Genomic DNA, 13187 nt, shown 5'->3' with positions numbered 1-13187 from the left:
AACCTTACCATACAGATAATCTTCCGGCTTACTGGAGAGGTGAGGGATTCTGGGAGTGATGTCACATGACCTCATTCTTATCTATGTAATAACAGATGGATATGACTGGAGAGGTGAGGGATTCTGGGAGTGATGTCACATGACCTCATTCTTATCTATGTAATAACAGATGGATATGACTGGAGAGGTGAGGGATTCTGGGAGTGATGTCACATGACCTCATTCTTATCTATGTAATAACAGATGGATATGACTGGAGAAGTGAGGGATTCTGGGAGTGATGTCACATGACCTCATTCTTATCTATAATAACAGGTGGATATGAATGGAGAGGTGAGGGATTCTGGGAGTGATGTCACATGACCTCATTCTTATCTATGTAATAACAGATGGATATGACTGGAGAGGTGAGGGATTCTGGGAGTGATGTCACATGACCTCATTCTTATCTATGTAATAGCAGATGGATATGACTGGAGAGGTGAGGGATTCTGGGAGTGATGTCACATGACCTCCTTCTTATCTATGTAATAACAGATGGATATGACTGGAGAGGTGAGGGATTCTGGGAGTGATGTCACATGACCTCATTCTTATCTATGTAATAACAGATGGATATGACTGGAGAGGTGAGGGATTCTGGGAGTGATGTCACATGACCTCATTCTTATCTATGTAATAACAGATGGATATGACTGGAGAGGTGAGGGATTCTGGGAATGTATGTAGTGATATTAATGTGTCTCTCCATACACAGGATTACACAGTAGTGAAGAAGTCCTCTAGTGGGCGCTGTCGGGCCCCTGTGTGTGAAGAATGGGGTAGAACCCTGAGCCCAATCCCGAGGCCCCCACCTCACTCCCTGATATATGAGGAAATGGATGAACAGAAGATCCTTGAACTCATCAACAAGATGATGGAGCTGCTGACTGGAGAGGTGACACTGCTGGGACATTATACAGTAATGGAGGGGTCTGGTGATGACTGGAGAGGTGACACTGCTGGGACATTATACAGTAATGGAGGGGTCTGGTGATGACTGGAGAGGTGACACTGCTGGGACATTATACAGTAATGGAGGGGTCTGGTGATGACTGGAGAGGTGACACTGCTGGGACATTATACAGTAATGGAGGGGTCTGGTGATGACTGGAGAGGTGACACTGCTGGGACATTATACAGTAATGGAGGGGTCTGGTGATGACTGGAGAGGTGACACTGCTGGGACATTATACAGCAATGGAGGGGTCTGGTGATGACTGGAAAGGTGACACTGCTGGGACATTATACAGGAATGGAGGGGTCTGGTGATGACTGGAGAGGTGACACTGCTGGGACATTATACAGTAATGGAGGGTTCTGGTGATGACTGGAGAGGTGACACTGCTGGGACATTATACAGTAATGGAGGGGTCTGGTGATGACTGGAGAGGTGACACTGCTGGGACATTATACAGTAATGGAGGGGTCTGGCGATGACTGGAGAGGTGACACTGCTGGGACATTATACAGTAATGGAGGGGTCTGGTGATGACTGGAGAGGTGACACTGCTGGGACATTATACAGTAATGGAGGGGTCTGGTGATGACTGGAGAGGTGACACTGCTGGGACATTATACAGTAATGGAGGGGTCTGGTGATGACTGGAGAGGTGACACTGCTGGGACATTATACAGTAATGGAGGGGTCTGGTGATGACTGGAGAGGTGACACTGCTGAGAATGCTGGGACATTATACAGTAATGGAGGGATCTGGTGATGACTGGAGAGGTGACACTGCTGGGACATTATACAGTAATGGAGGGGTCTGGTGATGACTGGAGAGGTGACACTGCTGGGACATTATACAGTAATGGAGGAGTCTGGTGATGACTGGAGAGGTGACACTGCTGGGACATTATACAGTAATGGAGGGGTCTGGTGATGACTGGAGAGGTGACACTGCTGGGACATTATACAGTAATGGAGGGGTCTGGTGATGACTGGAGAGGTGACACTGCTGGGAATGCTGGGACATTATACAGTAACACCACTGGAGAGGTCGGGGTGATGACTGTATCATTATGTGTCAGGTTCCTATAAGGTGTCAGGACGTGGCGGACTATTTCTCCATGGAGGAGTGGGAGTATGCAGAAGGACATAAGGATCAGTATAAGGATCAGGTCATGATGGAGGATCAGCAGCCCCTCACATCACCAGGTAATAGACATGACTATATACACACGTCCTCTCATTATTTGTAAGTAAAGAATGAATTCAGTCTCTGTATGTGTTCCCTACAGTCAGATCCAGGAAGAGAACAGCACCAGAGAGGTGTCCCCGTCCTCTTGTAGAACAGAATATGGAGGTCATTACTACATGGAAAGATCTGGACTATATTAATGCTACAGACATAAAGAAAGAAGAGACAGATTTGAGCAGTGATAATAAGTATAAGGAGGACATTCCTACAGGGGAAGATCTGATCTTTATTAATGCTCCAGACATAAAGGAAGAAGAAGAGACAGATAGGAGCAGTGATGAGCAGTATAAGGAGGACATTCCTATAGGGAAAGATCTGATCTATATTAATGCTCCAGACATAATAGTAAAAGTAGAAGAAGAGACAGATGTGAGCGGTGATGAGCAGTATAAGGAGGACATTCCTATAGGTATCCGCCCAGGTGAGTAGTAACAACTTAATATAGAGAATAGTCACAGATTCTATTCAGTCACCGGCTACAATAATATTTTCGGGAAGTATTGGTGTAACTAGAATCTCCAGGGCAAATACTATCCCCCTCCCCCTCTATATTGACTCTATAGCAGTCGACTTGATACCATCACCACTACATAGTGACTGAATAATACCGCCATACTGTTTATGAATCAAACACATTATATACAGACTAATATTACTCCATATAGAGACCATATAGCAGTAGATACCAGCAGTGATCTGGAATTTGGCTTTTGTTTAGAATGCGGGGTGCTTCGGGAGATCCTGGGGGGCCCCAGCAGTCGGACCCCCGCGATCAGACATCTTATCCCCCCATCCTTTGGATAATGGATAAGATGTCTAGCAGTGGAGTAGCCCTTTAAATCCCTTTATTATTTCCCTGTGATACGGAAATGTTCCGGTTCGGGTCACCTGTGTGGGTCCAAATGGAGGTATAGGTGCGGTTGGTGAGCCGAGAGCGAAAATCATTAAAAATAAAGGTTCCCCTTTTAACTTGGATCCAGGAAAATTTCAATAACTTTTATTAGGACATAAGTCTTTCTATACACATTAATAGACAAAAGACAAAAAATGTGATACTGTCTGTCTAGACAGGATAGGGGATAGGTTATAGATCGCGGGGGACCGACCCTTGGGACTCCCCGTGATCTCCTGAATGGGGCCCCGGCAGTCTGCAGGAAGTGGACCGCAACACTGCTTCCATGTATTTCTATGGGATACATGGAGGGGGAGTGTCAGCCGCCGCTCCATGCAGGGGTTGGTCCGCCCCCTTCAAGTAGACTGCCAGGGCCCCGTTCAGGAGATCGCAAGGAGTCCCAAGGGTCGGACCCCCGTGATCTATAATGTATCCCCTATCCTAGTGGTTCTCAACTTTTTTTGCCTGAGTTCCCCTTGACAGCCCATTCCCAAAAAATTGTCCCCCCATATTAGAGACATTTTGTAATGATTATAGTATAATTCATATGCTTCACTTTCCTCTATAACAGGCCCCTGTTCCTCTCCCCAGTCCCCTGATTTACAGGTGACGTCTTCTCTAACCGGAGTTGTTTTCTTATCTTCACTATCTGGCCTAGACCGCCATGAAGATTTCTCCCGTACATGACGTCTCCACAGAACCAGACAAGCAGACATTTTAGGCTCCTTTCTGCAGTACAATACCCACCTATTTACTAACTCCCCATGTTTATTGTCACACACAGTAATAGGACCCGCATTGTGTCCCCATAAAGTTGTTAGGCCCCCTCTGTGCCCCAAATATAGCTGTAGGCCCCCAAACTGTCCCCATATATAGTTGTAGACAGAGAAATTGTTTTTGTCCACTCACCTGGACCAACCTTAAGCTGACACCTGCGCCATCGGACCTGTCGGCCCCGCCCCGGTTTCATAGACAAAGTCCAAAGAAGAAAATGTCCAGCGCAGAAGGTGCAGCTAAAACTTTATTTTCTTTGACAAGAAGACACAGTGCAAATCAGGAACGTCTGACGCGTTTCACACCAGCCGGTGCTTAATCGTAGACTAAGTTCCAGATATAACATGGTTAAAATAACCAAATACAAGGGTCACATGTATCAATACGTCACAATGAAATCCTTACAATAACCAGACATGGATATACGGATTGTGTCCTTCTTGTGAACCCATTCATTGGTTTTCTCTGAACAAGAAGATATTTCCATGACTTCAGACAAGCGGCTCATTAGACCTGGGAACTTCTCATTTCTTTTACCTGTAATCACCTGTATATTCATATGGAATCCTGTAGGAAATCTAGATTCATCCTGACAGATTACACACAACCCGACCATATACAGACCAGAAAAGGATCAGACAGATTTTATATATTACAGTCACTGTTTATTATTTACAATACTTCTTATCAATTACCATTGGGATTAATGTATTTATATGTAATGTAATCAGGACTGGGGTAATGTAATATATTCCAGTGTACATCAGGGTATATACCAACCTCAGCTGCATGCGGGAAACGTTCCTTATCAATTACCATTGGGATTAATGTATTTATATGTAATGTAATCAGGACTGGGGTAATGTAATATATTCCAGTGTACATCAGGGTATATACCAACCTCAGCTGAATGCGGGAAACGTTCCTTCTTATCAATTACCATTGGGATTTATGTATTTATATGTAATGTAATCAGGACTGGGGTAATGTAATATATTCCAGTGTACATCAGGGTATATACCAACCTCAGCTGAATGTGGGAAACGTTCCTTCTTATCAATTACCATTGGGATTAATGTATTTATATGTAATGTAATCAGGACTGGGGTAATGTAATCCATTCCAGTGTACATCAGGGTATATACCAACCTCAGTTGAATGCAGAAAACGTTCCTTATCAATTACCATTGGGATTAATGTATTTATATGTAATGTAATCAGGACTGGGGTAATGTAATATATTCCAGTCTACATCAGGGTATATACCAACCTCAGCTGAATGCGGGAAACGTTCCTTCTTATCAATTACCATTGGGATTAATGTATTTATATGTAATGTAATCAGGACTGGGGTAATGTAATATATTCCAGTGTACATCAGGGTATATACCAACCTCAGCTGCATGCGGGAAACGTTCAGGGATATTGTACCCGATTCTCTATGGAGATTCCCATCTGCTATGTCAGTCTGTCATAATGAGGTCTCGCCTCCTGTTCACACCTTGTGGATATATTATCAATGTTGTCCGGCATTTTAGGTAAGTACATGTGGGTATCATGGATTCTTTGCACATGTCTGGTGCGGAAACAGTTAAAATAGGTGTAAGAGGGGGAGATGTTAGGAGACTCATCAATAGGGAGACTTACCGGATGTTTCTCCTCCACACCAGACATCTACAAGGTGTGAACAGGAGGCGAGACCTCATTATGACAGACTGACATAGCAGATGGGAATCTCCATAGAGAATCGGGTACAATATCCCTGAACGTTTCCCGCATTCAGCTGAGGTTGGTATATACCCTGATGTACACTGGAATATATTACATTACCCCAGTCCTGATTACATTACATATAAATACATTAATCCCAATGGTAATTGATAAGGAACGTTTTCTGCATTCAGGTGAGGTTGGTATATACCCTGATGTACACTGGAATATATTACATTACCCCAGTCCTGATTACATTACATATAAATACATTAATCCCAATGGTAATTGATAAGTAACGTTTCCCGCATTCAGCTGAGGTTGGTATATACCCTGATGTACACTGGAATGGATTACATTACCCCAGTCCTGATTACATTACATATTAAATACATTAACCCCAATGGTAATTGATAAGAAGGAACGTTTCCCGCATTCAGCTGAGGTTGGTATATACCCTGATGTACACTGGAATATATTACATTACCCCAGTCCTGATTACATTACATATAAATACATTAATCCCAATGGTAATTGATAAGAAGGAACGTTTCCCGCATTCAGCTGAGGTTGGTATATACCCTGATGTACACTGGAATATATTACATTACCCCAGTCCTGATTACATTACATATAAATACATTAATCCCAATGGTAATTGATAAGAAGGAACGTTTCCCGCATTCAGCTGAGGTTGGTATATACCCTGATGTACACTGGAATATATTACATTACCCCAGTCCTGATTACATTACATATAAATACATTAATCCCAATGGTAATTGATAAGGAACGTTTCCTGCATTCAGCTGAGGTTGGTATATACCCTGATGTACACTGGAATATATTACATTACCCCAGTCCTGATTACATTACATATAAATACATTAATCCCAATGGTAATTGATAAGGAACGTTTCCCGCATTCAGGTGAGGTTGGTATATACCCTGATGTACACTGGAATATATTACATTACCCCAGTCCTGATTACATTACATATAAATACATTAATCCCAATGGTAATTGATAAGGAACGTTTCCCGCATTCAGGTGAGGTTGGTATATACCCTGATGTACACTGGAATATATTACATTACCCCAGTCCTGATTACATTACATATAAATACATTAATCCCAATGGTAATTGATAAGGAACGTTTCCCGCATTCAGCTGAGGTTGGTATATACCCTGATGTACACTGGAATATATTACATTACCCCAGTCCTGATTACATTACATATAAATACATTAATCCCAATGGTAATTGATAAGAAGTATTGTAAATAATAAACAGTGACTGTAATATATAAAATCTGTCTGATCCTTTTCTGGTCTGTATATGGTCGGGTTGTGTCTAATCTGTCAGGATGAATCTAGATTTCCTACAGGATTCCATATGAATATACAGGTGATTACAGGTAAAAGAAATGAGAAGTTCCCAGGTCTAATGAGCCGCTTGTCTGAAGTCATGGAAATATCTTCTTGTTCAGAGAAAACCAATGAATGGGTTCACAAGAAGGACACAATCCGTATATCCATGTCTGGTTATTGTAAGGATTTCATTGTGACTAGAGATGAGCGAAGTTACTGTGATTCGATTCGTCACGGACTTCTCGGCTCGGCAGTTGATGACTTAATCCTACATAAATTAGTTCAGCTTTCAGGTGCTCTGGGGGCTGGAAAAGGTGGAAAAGTCCTATTAGACTCTCTCCTAGGACTGTATCCACTGTTTCCAGCCCCCAGAGCACCTGAAAGCTGAACTAATTTATGCAGGAAAAGTCATCAACTGCCGAGCCGAGAAGTTTGTGACGAATCGAATCACTGTAAGTTCGCTCATCTCTAATTGTGAGGTATTGATACATGTGACCCTTGTATTTTGTTATTTTAACTACGATTAAGCACCGGCTGGTGCGAAACGCGTCAGACGTTCCTGATTTGCACTATGTCTTCTTGCCAAAGAAAATAAAGCGAGTTTTCACTGCACCTTCTGCGCTGGACATTTTCTTCTTTATATATAGTTGTAGGCCCCCATACTGTCCCCATATATAGTTGTAGGCCCCCAAACTGTCCCCATATATAGTTGTAGGCCCCCATACTGCCCCCATATATAGTTGTAGGCCCCCATACTGTCCCCATATATAGTTGTAGGCCCCCATACTGTCCCCCATATATAGTTGTAGGCCACCATACTGTCCCCATATATAGTTGTAGGCCTCCAAACTGTCCCCATATATAGTTGTAGGCCACCATACTGTCCCCATATATAGTTGTAGGCCACCATACTGCCCCCATATATAGTTGTAGGCCACCATACTGTCCCCATATATAGCTGTAGGCCACCATACTGTCCCCATATATAGCTGTAGGCCCCCATACTGTCCCCATATATAGCTGTAGGCCACCATGCTGTCCCCATATATATCTGTAGGCCCCCATACTGTCCCCATATATAGTTGTAGGCCCCCATACTGTCCCCATATATAGTTGTAGGCCTCCATACTGTCCCCATATATAGCTGTAGGCCCCCAAACTGTCCCCATATATAGCTGTAGGCCCCCAAACTGTCCCCATATATAGTTGTAGGCCTCCATACTGTCCCCATATATAGTTGTAGGCCCCCATACTGTCCACATATATAGCTGTAGGCCACCATACTGCCCCCATATATAGCTGTAGGCCTCCATACTGTCCCCATATATAGTTGTAGGCCCCCAAACTGTCCCCATATATATAGTTGTAGGCCCCCAAACTGTCCCCATATATAGCTGTAGGCCACCATACTGTCCCCATATATAGTTGTAGGCCACCATACTGTCTCCATATATAGCTGTAGGCCACCATACTGTCCCCATATATAGCTGTAGGCCTCCATACTGTCCCCATATATAGTTGTAGGCCCCCATACTGCCCCCATATATAGCTGTAGGCCCCCATACTGTCCCCATATATAGCTGTAGGCCACCATACTGTCCCCATATATATCTGTAGGCCCCCATACTGTCCCCATATATAGTTGTAGGCCCCCATACTGTCCCCATATATAGTTGTAGGCCTCCATACTGTCCCCATATATAGCTGTAGGCCCCCAAACTGTCCCCATATATAGCTGTAGGCCCCCAAACTGTCCCCATATATAGTTGTAGGCCACCATACTGTCCCCATATATAGCTGTAGGCCCCCAAACTGCCCCCATATATAGTTGTAGGCCTCCATACTGTCCCCATATATAGTTGTAGGCCCCCATACTGTCCACATATATAGCTGTAGGCCTCCATACTGCCCCCATATATAGTTGTAGGCCGCCATACTGTCCCCATATATAGTTGTAGGCCCCCATACTGTCCACATATATAGCTCTAGGCCACCATACTGCCCCCATATATAGCTGTAGGCCTCCATACTGTCCCCATATATAGTTGTAGGCCCCCATACTGCCCCATATATAGTTGTAGGCCCCCATACTGCCCCCATATATAGTTGTAGGCCCCCATACTGCCCCCATATATAGTTGTAGGCCCCATACTGTCCCCATATATAGTTGTTGGCCACCATACTGCCCCCATATATAGTTGTAGGCCACCATACTGTCCCCATATATAGCTGTAGGCCCCCATACTGCCCCCATATATAGTTGTAGGCCTCCATACTGTCCCCATATATAGTTGTAGGCCTCCATACTGTCCCCATATATAGTTGTAGGCCTCCATACTGTCCCCATATATAGTTGTATGCCTCCATACTGTCCCCATATATAGTTGTAGGCCCCCATACTGTCCCCATATATAGTTGTAGGCCACCATACTGTCCCCATATATAGTTGTAGGCCCCCAAACTGTCCCCATATATAGTTGTAGGCCCCCAAACTGTCCCCATATATAGTTGTAGGCCTCCATACTGTCCCCATATATAGTTGTAGGCCTCCATACTGTCCCCATATATAGCTGTAGGCCACCATACTGTCCCCATATATAGTTGTATGCCTCCATACTGTCCCCATATATAGCTGTAGGCCTCCATACTGTCCCCATATATAGTTGTAGGCCACCATACTGTCCCCATATATAGCTGTAGGCCACCATACTGTCCCCATATATAGTTGTAGGCCCCCATACTGTCCCCATATATAGTTGTAGGCCCCCATACTGCCCCCATATATAGTTGTAGGCCCCCATACTGTCCCCATAAATATCTGTAGGCCACCATACTGTCCCCATATATAGTTGTAGGCCACCATACTGTCCCCATATATAGCTGTAGGCCACCATACTGTCCCCATATATAGTTGTAGGCCACCATAGTGCCCCCATATATAGTTGTAGGCCCCCATACTGCCCCCATATATAGTTGTAGGCCACCATACTGCCCCCATATATAGCTGTAGGCCCCCAAACTGCCCCCATATATAGTTGTAGGCCCCCATATATAGTTGTAGGCCCCCATACTGCCCACATATATAGTTGTAGGCCCCCATACTGTCCCCATATATAGTTGTAGGCCCCCATACTGTCCCCATATATAGTTGTAGGCCCCCATACTGTCCCCATATATATCTGTAGGCCACCATACTGTCCCCATATATATCTGTAGGCCACCATACTGTCCCCATATATAGCTGTAGGCCACCATACTGTCCCCATATATAGTTGTAGGCCACCATACTGCCCCCATATATAGCTGTAGGCCCCCAAACTGCCCCCATATATAGTTGTAGGCCCCCATATATAGTTGTAGGCCCCCATACTGCCCACATATATAGTTGTAGGCCCCCATACTGTCCCCATATATAGTTGTAGGCCCCCATACTGTCCCCATATATAGTTGTAGGCCCCCATACTGCCCACATATAGTTGTAGGCCCCCATACTGCCCACATATATAGTTGTAGGCCCCCATACTGTCCCCATATATATCTGTAGGCCCCCATACTGTCCCCATATATAGTTGTAGGCCCCCATACTGTCCCCATATATAGTTGTAGGCCACCATACTGTCCCCATATATAGTTGTAGGCCACCATACTGTCCCCATATATAGTTGTAGGCCCCCATACTGTCCCCATATATAGTTGTAGGCCACCATACTGTCCCCATATATAGTTGTAGGCCACCATACTGTCCCCATATATAGTTGTAGGCCCCCATACTGTCCCCATATATAGTTGTAGGCCCCCATACTGCCCCCATATATAGTTGTAGGCCCCCATACTGTCCCCATATATAGTTGTAGGCCACCATACTGTCCCCATATATAGTTGTAGGCCACCATACTGTCCCCATATATAGTTGTAGGCCACCATACTGTCCCCATATATAGTTGTAGGCCACCATACTGTCCCCATATATAGCTGTAGGCCACCATACTGCCCCCATATATAGCTGTAGGCCACCATACTGTCCCCATATATAGTTGTAGGCCACCATACTGTCCCCATATATAGTTGTATGCCCCCATACTGCCCCCATATATAGTTGTAGGCCTCCATACTGTCCCCATATATATTTGTAGGCCACCATACTGCCCCCATATATAGCTGTAGGCCCCCATACTGTCCCCATATATAGTTGTAGGCCCCCATACTGCCCCCATATATAGTTGTAGGCCTCCATACTGCCCCCATATATAGTTGTAGGCCTCCATACTGTCCCCATATATATCTGTAGGCCCCCATACTGTCCCCATATATAGTTGTAGGCCACCATACTGACCCCATATATAGCTGTAGGCCACCATACTGTCCCCATATATAGTTGTAGGCCCCCATACTGTCCCCATATATAGTTGTAGGCCTCCATACTGTCCCCATATATAGCTGTAGGCCACCATACTGTCCCCATATATAGTTGTAGGTCCCCATACTGTCCCCATATATAGCTGTAGGCCACCATACTGTCCCCATATATAGCTGTAGGCCACCATACTGCCCCCATATATAGTTGTAGGCCACCATACTGTCCCCATATATAGTTGTAGGCCCCCATACTGTCCCCATATATAGCTGTAGGCCCCCATACTGTCCCTCTTTGGTGTCCACTGCTCCTCTGGTCTGGGGACCTATTCCTATGGCTCAGAGCAGTAGGTCCCCGGTCTGCAGGGACAGTGGAGCAACAAAGCTGATGGTAGTTCCTGCCCACAGCACCCAGTGCCCGCTCTTCCCCTTTGCTGTCCTCCTGCTCCTCGGTGCAGTGACGTCAGCCGACCATTTCTTTCAAGGTGGTCCAGACCAGTAACCAGTGGCTGTGGCTGCCATTACTGATTTTTTTCAAGTACCCCCTGGAGAATTGCTAAGTACCCCTGGGGGAGAACCACTGCCCTATCCTTTACCTGAATTCTCTGGCTGGCATGAGGATTATAAAGGGGGCGGTTTGGTTGACTGCCCCATTATAACCTGTGGGGTCAGGTGGATTGGGGGGCACGGTCATTTGTTCCCTGACCGGGCCCCATAGCAGTGATTTTCCCTGAGGCTGTGTCCACATGATTGTCAAAGACGGGTGTCCCTGCTCCTTGTAAGGCAGTGGTGTCAAACTGTGGCCCTCCAGATGTTCCAAAACTTTAACTCCCGGGCATGCTGGAAGTTGAAGTTTTGCAACATTTGGAGGGCCTCGGTTTGAAGATGACTGCACTAAGGGATACCATGAGAGGGAAGCCTTGATTTACATTTCAGGGACAGTGTGCATCCTCTGGAGGAGGCAGACAGACCTTTGGTGTCCAGGCATGCAGGGAGTTGAAGTTTTGCAACATCTGGAGGGCCACAGTTTGACACCACTGTTGTATGGCTGCTCCGCTATCAGAGCAACTATCTTTCTTCAGTTTTGCAGTAAATCTTATTTTAAAATGAAGGGTACAAAGTACTATTGCTTAGAAATGCAAAAATGTCCTGGGTTGTTAAGGGGTTAATGCTGATAATAAAATCTGTGTTATTCTCTGCAGATTCTTGTACCAGGAGATCAGAGGAGAATCTTATAACTTCAGATTATAAAGCAGATGATGATATCACACAAGATACATATGAAGAACATTCCATTATCCCAGATACACCCTCAGCCCTTCACAGCCAAGATCTGTCATCTCATCCTTATATACAGGTCCTGTCTTCTCAGTCATCACAGAAAGGTCACAGAAGGGGTGTTGGACATCAACAAGCTCATACAGGAAAGAAAACATATTCATGCTCAGAATGTGGGAAATGTTTTACTCAGAAATCAAGTCTTGTAGTACATCAGAGAACTCATACAGGAGAGAAGCCATTTTCATGTTCAGAATGTGAGAAATGTTTTACTGCTAAATCAGATCTTGTTAGACATAAGAGAAGTCACACAAGAGAGAAGCCATTTGTATGTTCACAATGTGGAAAATGTTTTACTCAGCAAGCACATCTTGTTGCACATCAAATAACTCACTCAGGTGAGAAGCCCTTTCCATGTTCAGAATGTGGGAAATGTCTTACTCGGAAAGCACATCTTGTTATACACCTACAGAAATGTCTGTTACGCAAAATGCAAATAGAATCCAAATAACACATCTGTATATATGTCACCAGGTACTAGAATATTATACATTAAACCTTGGT

General features: G+C 44.6%; 2 protein-coding genes across 2 annotated transcripts in view; one reads left to right on the top strand and one right to left on the bottom strand.

The window, feature by feature from the left end:
* The window catches only part of LOC130297920 (uncharacterized), a gene marked incomplete at its 5' end in the record, with an annotated part of 145804 nt that overhangs the window by 86445 nt on the left and 46172 nt on the right, over nucleotides 1-13187 (bottom strand).
* On the top strand, nucleotides 2077-13142 carry LOC130297897 (oocyte zinc finger protein XlCOF8.4-like). Its single transcript, XM_056550745.1, has 3 exons — nucleotides 2077-2200; nucleotides 2284-2664; nucleotides 12548-13142. Exons 1-3 carry the CDS (start codon nucleotides 2113-2115, stop codon nucleotides 13132-13134), a joined length of 1056 nt encoding a protein of 351 aa, XP_056406720.1. The 5' UTR covers nucleotides 2077-2112; the 3' UTR covers nucleotides 13135-13142.

Source organism: Hyla sarda (genome assembly GCF_029499605.1).
Source record: "Hyla sarda isolate aHylSar1 chromosome 1 unlocalized genomic scaffold, aHylSar1.hap1 SUPER_1_unloc_1, whole genome shotgun sequence".
Taxonomy (NCBI): Eukaryota; Metazoa; Chordata; class Amphibia; order Anura; family Hylidae; genus Hyla; species Hyla sarda.
Note: the sequence above shows the minus strand (reverse complement) of the source record. Positions and strands in the feature narration are given on the sequence as shown.